General features: G+C 50.4%; 1 protein-coding gene across 1 annotated transcript; it reads left to right on the top strand.

The window, feature by feature from the left end:
- The first annotated feature begins 3780 nt into the window (after positions 1-3780).
- On the top strand, positions 3781-6992 carry LOC100908837 (probable ATP-dependent RNA helicase DDX46). Its single transcript, XM_018639347.1, has 8 exons — positions 3781-3885; positions 4002-4133; positions 4218-4389; positions 4537-4731; positions 4860-5035; positions 5180-6291; positions 6404-6539; positions 6741-6992. The coding sequence occupies exons 1-8, from the start codon at positions 3787-3789 to the stop codon at positions 6990-6992; spliced, it is 2274 nt and encodes a 757-aa protein (XP_018494863.1). The 5' UTR covers positions 3781-3786.
- The last annotated feature ends 205 nt before the right edge of the window (positions 6993-7197 follow it).

Raw genomic sequence — 7197 nt, 5'->3', positions numbered from 1 at the left:
CAGGGAGAATTCTATTTTGAGTAGCAGAATCGGAAGAAGATCGAATGCGAGAACGTCGAGCGGGAGAGCGATAGTTTTCACGAAGCTCAGAGAAGATTAGTCACAACAGAGATGGATCTGCTCGGACAGAATTCAGTTACCGGACGCATAACAGAGGGGACACGCGCTCTGGTGGAGTTCAGGGCGGGATTGAAAGAATTCATTCGTGAGACTCAATTCTAGTTGAATCGATCGAGGATCAAGAGTTCATCAATTCATTCAATCATCATTTGATTCATCGTCAGGAGATTTATCGACTGATGATTTTGTACATACGAGAGCAGAAGATGCAAGTAATATATGTCTGGAACTTCTGACACTTCGGAATTCCGTCGAGGAGAGCAGAAAATGTTCGAGGCTATATCGCCAGGAATTTCGCATACTTGACTTTCGCCGACAAAAATAGGTGACTCAAACTTTGACTGGCTATCCGCTTCAACGGTCACACTTCGTCTATGCGTGGGTTAGCTCCGACGACTCTCGAGGGAATGTCATGATGATGCACCAATTTACGCACCACGCTACTCAGTGTGGTCACGGGAATTCTCCGAGGTTTTTTCCAAGTTCACGCATCCTGAATTCGTCATCTCAGGATTGACCTTCGCTTTTTTAAATTTCCCCTCTCTCTGAAGCATCTGACCATTAAGCATCGATCCGGGAGCGACATACCGTCGGCAGTCTCGCTGAGAGAGTTCTGACGCAGCTCTCCTGATCTGTCGCTGTGGAGACCCATTCGCAGAGACCGGAGATATCTCGACCAATAAAGAAATCCGTTAGGAAGTCGACCAGTTGATTTCGGATAGATAGTTGAAGTCTCGAGAACCGAACAGGGCGAGCCTCTTTTTCCTGGAGAAAGGATAATAGAAAACTAATTGTTTAGACTTCAAGTAACAACCTAAATGTTAAGTGTCTTTGTAAAATGTACTCATGCCAGAGATTTCTAGATATATCGGGTTCTCTGACGCGCATTCGGAAATTGGGACGGCCTGTGGAGGGCATATCACAGTCCCACAATAAAGTTGCTTTGGAATTTGTTAAATTTTTACCGCAGTGATAATGAGAAAGAGGGAGAAAACAAAAATAAATGTTCTTTTTCAATTACGGTCGTCCACTCAATCGCCGTCGAGCTCAAAATGAGCGCTTGTGTCTACTGAGATTCATGACTTCTATCTTTCGATAGAAACTCATTAGGAATCGAAAGAGGATACGGGAGATTGGAGACATATCCGAAGTTCCAGCGCATAAATGTAAAAATGAGGGGCGTGAGCCCTTTGCGACCGAGTTCCGCGTGGGAATTGAGCGGATCCGAACTGAGATAATGGAGCTAAAATTCGCCGAGTAAGACGTTTGGGAGACTATCTTTGTTCGCGACGCACCCCGTCACTGAAGCCCGCCTCCAGGGGGAACTGAAATTCAAAGTCGATGACTGCTCTCGTTGATGATGACCTCCGCAACTTTGGAGGGGCGCATCGAGGAGCTCCAGGCTCCCAGGCATGATGAATCGAGGCCTCGCCGAAAATTAAGGAGCGTCATAGTGGTCACCGCAGCGGGGCAGCATTCGAGACCACTCGATTCCTTTCCAGTCTTCTTCAGCTCACTCTTCGCACCCGCGAATCCCTGTTACCTATTCAGCAGCTTTCCGGCTCACGACATGGCATACGCTCTATGTATTCGACATCGACGGTTCACAGCTCTCCACACTGGTATCTCCAACCGAGCAATAATCTTGAGTGGTCGCAGCCAAGTATGAATATACGGGGACCTATACATCTCGCGCGTCAAACCCGACCAAGCTGAGAAATGCTCAAATCATTATTTCCTTTGCGCTTGGTCAGGAAGCAGAATACGTCTTCCTCTATCGCATGTCATGATTTAGAGGCAGAGATCAACATCATCAGCGCCCGGCGAAAATTCGTCTGCAGCCGCCTCAATCGAACTTCACTTCGGAACTCACAGTGGAGATTTTCGAAGTTCCTAAGCGACGTATACGCAGCTCATGGCATTCCCGTTTCTCTCAGGAATGCTGCTCTTGCCTGAGCCTGAGAAGTTCAAAGTTTAGGCTGGTCTGAGGAACGAATCGAACGTCATCTGACCCGAAGGTATTGGTTGCCGTATTGCGTCAAGCTATACTCCCGTCAAACCTTTCGCGTACCGAAGACGTCGTTTGCGCTCAGGCGATTACAAGGGTGATGTAGACACTCACCTCAAGTGAAGCTCCCTTCTGTTCACCCTTGACAGGTTTGTCTTGGGGCTACGGTGTGGAAGACTTGGGAATGATGGCTAGCTCCTGGGGGATCCGAATTAGAAGGAGCCTCGAGATTGATTGAACGTACATACACTCCTCGCATGAGTCCGAAGAGTTAGAGATATTTAGAAAAAGACGATTGTTTAGGAGAAGACGGATCTTTTCGCTCGACGGTCATTCGAATCTGATCGATCTTCGCTTGAATAATAATACCTCTCCGGATGATCATGTTGGGAAACATGGCTCGACTGCTTGACAATGGAAAGCGAAGGAGCATAGTTGCGCGAGAGGTATTCCGCTGTATCGTTCCGGGGAAGCTTAACCTGTTTTTTTTTTGTAGAATGGCGCGGTCCCGTTCCCGATCTAAGGAGCGGCGTCGCGGCTCACGAAGTCCAAGGAGGTCCAAGTCTCGCGAACGAAAAAGGAGTAAAGATCGGAGAGATGCGAGACGCGATCGACGGAGATCACGCTCCAGAAGTGCTGGCAGGTTAGCGGAAGATCGCGATTTTCCGGTGAAATTTTTGACGTTCGATTTCTCGGGTAGTCATCTCCAGATGCTTCCAGTCCCTCATATCTTCCCCGTTCCCTCAGACGACGCGATAGATCCCGTGATAGGAAGCGACGTTCCCGGTCGCGAGAACGGAAGCGTTCCCAAGAAAGACGTAGGAGTCGTTCTCGCAGCAAAGAAAGGTTCAGGAAGGAGGCTATGGCTCCGGCTGTGGTGCTGCCCATCGTCAAGGAGGGCGTTTCAGTTCTTGAAGAATTCAGCACGCTGGACAAAGGTTCGTCAGAGAGAGTTCACGATGAGAATTCCGATGAGTCCCACCCGAATTATTGGGAGCATTCACTGTGAAAGGAATCAGTCGAACGTTTCCTAACTATTGCAGATTCGAAACAACAGAAGCTCGATTCAGAGATGAAAAGGTTCCGTGAGCGAATCGAACGTGAAAGAGCTGAGAAGAAATTGCTCAGGAAGAAAGAGCAAGATCTCTTGGAGCAGAAAATGCTGCAGAAGCCGACGTCGACGAGCACATACAAGCCCCCACCTGGACTGGCTTTGGTAGATTCTGACGAGGAGGAGAAGAGCACCAACGTCAAGGACAAGCCCGATACAATAAAAGATGACTCGGAACAGAGGATGGAGCAGGGGAGCGGCGATGAGATCGATCCGTTGGACGCTTTCATGGAAGGAATCGTGAAACAGGTGGGGACACCTCTGGGAAAGAAATCGCGGACCGGAATTCGGTTCGGAGGATCGGAGCTTCTACTCCAGAGAATCTCGATTGACCGCTCTTTCCTCACCGATCACGGGCCGCCCGAGGCATTGCATTTGTCGTTGTCATATTTATTCATTATCAATTGAAACAATGCGCATGTTCTTAATTCAGGTAAAACGAGTCTCAAGAGCCGCGCCGTCTATTCCGGTCTCGACTGCATCATCGAACGCCGCTGTTCCCAAAGCCAAGAAACTTCGGAGTAAGAATGGTGCGAAAGGTGAAGTGATGGAGCAGAACCAAGACGGTCTCGAGTACTCAGATGAGGAAGAAGAGGAAGACTTACAGCAAGCAATGGATTCATATTCATCTGCCACTCTTGGCAAGGTAATTTTGGAGGTCCTGGAACTCGCATTTCCCCAGATCCATCAGAATCATTCTCCATATAATCGACGACGTGTGCTGTTTCCCTGAGACACTATTTTCTATATCAGATCAAAAAGCAAACAACCATCAGCCTCGAAGACATCACCTTCAAACCTTTCCGGAAAGACTTCTACATCGAGGTGCCAGAGCTTCATCAGATGACTGCCGCTGAAGTCGAAGCGCTGAGGGCAGAGATGGAAGGCATAACTGTTGGTATTTCTTGCTTTTGACGCATCGGGGAGTTGAGGGAAGGCCAGGAGCGAATGATCATGAATTCAATAACCGCTCCACAGGTCAAGGGAAAAAACGTTCCGAAGCCTATAAAAACGTGGCCACAAGCTGGGGTTAGCAAGAAAGTCTTGGACGTTCTCAAGAAACTGAATTTCGAGAAACCGACGCCAATTCAGTGCCAGGCCCTCCCCGCTATCATGTCCGGAAGAGATCTGATCGCAATCGCTAAAACCGGTGAGTTTTTCTCTATCGGAGTCCGAGCCGGAGTCTCAACCCGCTCTGAGTGATCATCCTCCGGCTCTTGGGGTCTTTTCCGCTACACCAGTCGCAAATCCGCATGTCGAGGTCCTGAAGATTGGGACTGAAATTCACGGTTCTCAGGTTCCGGTAAAACACTCGCGTTCCTCCTCCCGATGTTCCGTCACATAATGGACCAACCTCCCCTGGAGGCGACAGACGGGCCCATCGGTGTTGTAATGACTCCAACGAGGGAACTCGCGATGCAAATCACGAAGGACTGTAAAAAATTCGCGAAGGTTCTTGGTCTGAGGGTTGTGTGCGTCTACGGCGGGACGGGTGAGCATCCAGCGAAAGACTCGTTTCGCACGGTTTCGAAAATAGGTTTACCCAGGTCATATAATGGCACGAGTGGCCTAACAATCATGGCGGAGAGATCGCTGAGGAGGAATACGTTTCATCCGAAGGTATATCCGAACAAATCGCCGAGCTGAAGAGGGGTGCGGAAATTATCGTCTGCACTCCGGGTCGAATGATAGACATGCTCGCGGCGAACAGCGGCAGAGTCACGAACATGCGTCGTTGTACATACGTAGTATTAGACGAAGCAGACCGGATGTTCGACATGGGTTTCGAACCTCAGGTGAGCCGGGATTTACTCCATATAAAGAAAGAATCTTCGAATTCTTCGATCGTTGAATCATGTCGTCATTCATGATATCATGAAGATTCTGTCGTGGTTTGGCTTCTGCTTCGTTCTCTTGAGCATCCTTCAATCTTGTCCCAGGTGATGCGGATTATAGACAGCGTCCGACCCGATCGGCAGACCGTCATGTTCTCGGCGACTTTCCCCCGGCAGATGGAGGCGCTCGCGAGACGAATCCTCCTCAAACCGGTGGAGATTCTCGTCGGAGGTCGGTCAGTCGTCTGCAAGGAAGTGGAGCAACACGTTCTGATCCTCGACGAAGAAGACAAGTTCCTGAAACTGCTCGAGCTTCTCGGGAAGTACGCTCCCCAGGGCAGTGCCATTATCTTTGTGGAGAAGCAGGAGCATGCGGACGCGCTCCTCAAGGATCTCATGACCGCCAGTTACAACTGCAACGCCCTCCATGGCGGCATAGACCAGTTCGACCGCGATTCGACGATTGTCGATTTCAAAAACGGGAAATTCAATGTTCTCGTTGCGACATCGGTGGCCGCGCGGGGTCTCGACGTGAAACACTTGATCCTCGTCGTGAACTACGACTGCCCTAATCATTACGAGGACTACGTCCATCGCTGCGGTCGGACCGGGCGGGCTGGGAACAAAGGTTTCGCCTACACGTTCATCACTCCCGACCAAGAGAGATATGCCGTCGACATCCTCAAGGCTCTCGAGGCTTCGGAAGCACCGATTCCCGAGGATCTCCAGAAGCTGTTCAACACCTACAAGGAACGGATGGATGCCGAAGGCAAGAAAGTAAAAGGTTCCTCGGGCTTCTCGGGCAAAGGCTTCAAGTTCGACGAGACCGAAGCGAACTTCTCGAGTGAGAGAAAGAAATACCAAAAGGCCATCCTCGGAATGAACGACTCGGACGACGACGACGCCGAGGATACGATGGAGCAAGATATCGAGACGATGCTCGCGCCCAAAAAGCGCGTCGTCGAAACGAAAGCCCCACCTACGGCAGCCACCGCCGCTGCAGCTGATCCCTCCCCGCCGGCGTCGACTCCGGCGGGAACGGAGCCGGAACCTTCTGAAACGCCAGCGGATCCTCTGGAGAAAGCCAAGTTTTTGGCAAGTAAAATCAATAAACAAATCGCGAATAACGAGCTCAAGACTGAAGAGCCCGTAGCCGCGAAAAGCACCGCACCGAACAGTATCGCCGCCCAGATTGCGAGAAGCATCGCCGAGCAACGGTACGTACGTCATTCGAACTATCGGAGTCGCATCCGGGGGGAATCCACCCGCGAGACGGTTGGGCAGCAAGAATTGGCCCCGGGATAAGATCCATTGCTTCTTCAATTACAGTGCGGAGAAATTACATCTGAAGCTCAACTATACACCGTCTGGCGAACCCGACCCGCTCCTGGGAGGTGATCAAACGTACAATAAGTACGAAGAAGAACTCGAAATCAACGATTTCCCTCAGCAAGCCCGATGGAAGGTATGTACCAGATGACTCCTAACGAATCTCTTCCTCTCTACAGGGGGCCCCCGGAATACTTCCTCAGGGCTTCCCCATGGACACGGAATCCATGCGCTGCTGGGGCCATATGACTTCGATCTGGAGACCGGTGACTCGGTCGAGATCGGTATTTTTCGCGCCTGTCCGCAAGTGGTCTCAAAGCTGCTTTCCTTCTTGCAGGTGACTTCGAAAGAGGCTATCGCACAAATAGCCGACTATTCCGAGGCAGGTCTCACGGTTCGAGGGACATTCTACCCACCTGGTAAAGAAGTACCTGAAGGAGAGCGAAAGTTGTTCATCGCGATTGAGTCTCATGACGAGATGTCCGTCAAGAAGGCCCGCACGGAGATTGTTCGGTTGATTAAGGAGGAGCTCATAAAATTACAACACTCGTACCAGCCCTCGAACAAAGGTCGGTACAAAGTTCTGTGAAAGAGATGTATTTCTCCGTCCTTGTATCCATGTTGAGAAATCGTCTCCAAAAGGAATAAAGCCTCGATGATTGTGGGTACACGCTCTGTTCTTTTCTCTCACCTCGCCACAGACGACTTTGTGGGGGTATACGTTTTGCCGCCAGGGTCAAATGGGCGCCGATTCAATTCGGCTACGCGTCGATTCGGCGCCGCATCAGGTCGTT

Source organism: Galendromus occidentalis, unplaced genomic scaffold (assembly GCF_000255335.2).
Source record: "Galendromus occidentalis unplaced genomic scaffold, Mocc_1.1 scf7180000077433, whole genome shotgun sequence".
NCBI lineage: Eukaryota > Metazoa > Arthropoda > Arachnida > Mesostigmata > Phytoseiidae > Galendromus > Galendromus occidentalis.
Note: the sequence above shows the minus strand (reverse complement) of the source record. Positions and strands in the feature narration are given on the sequence as shown.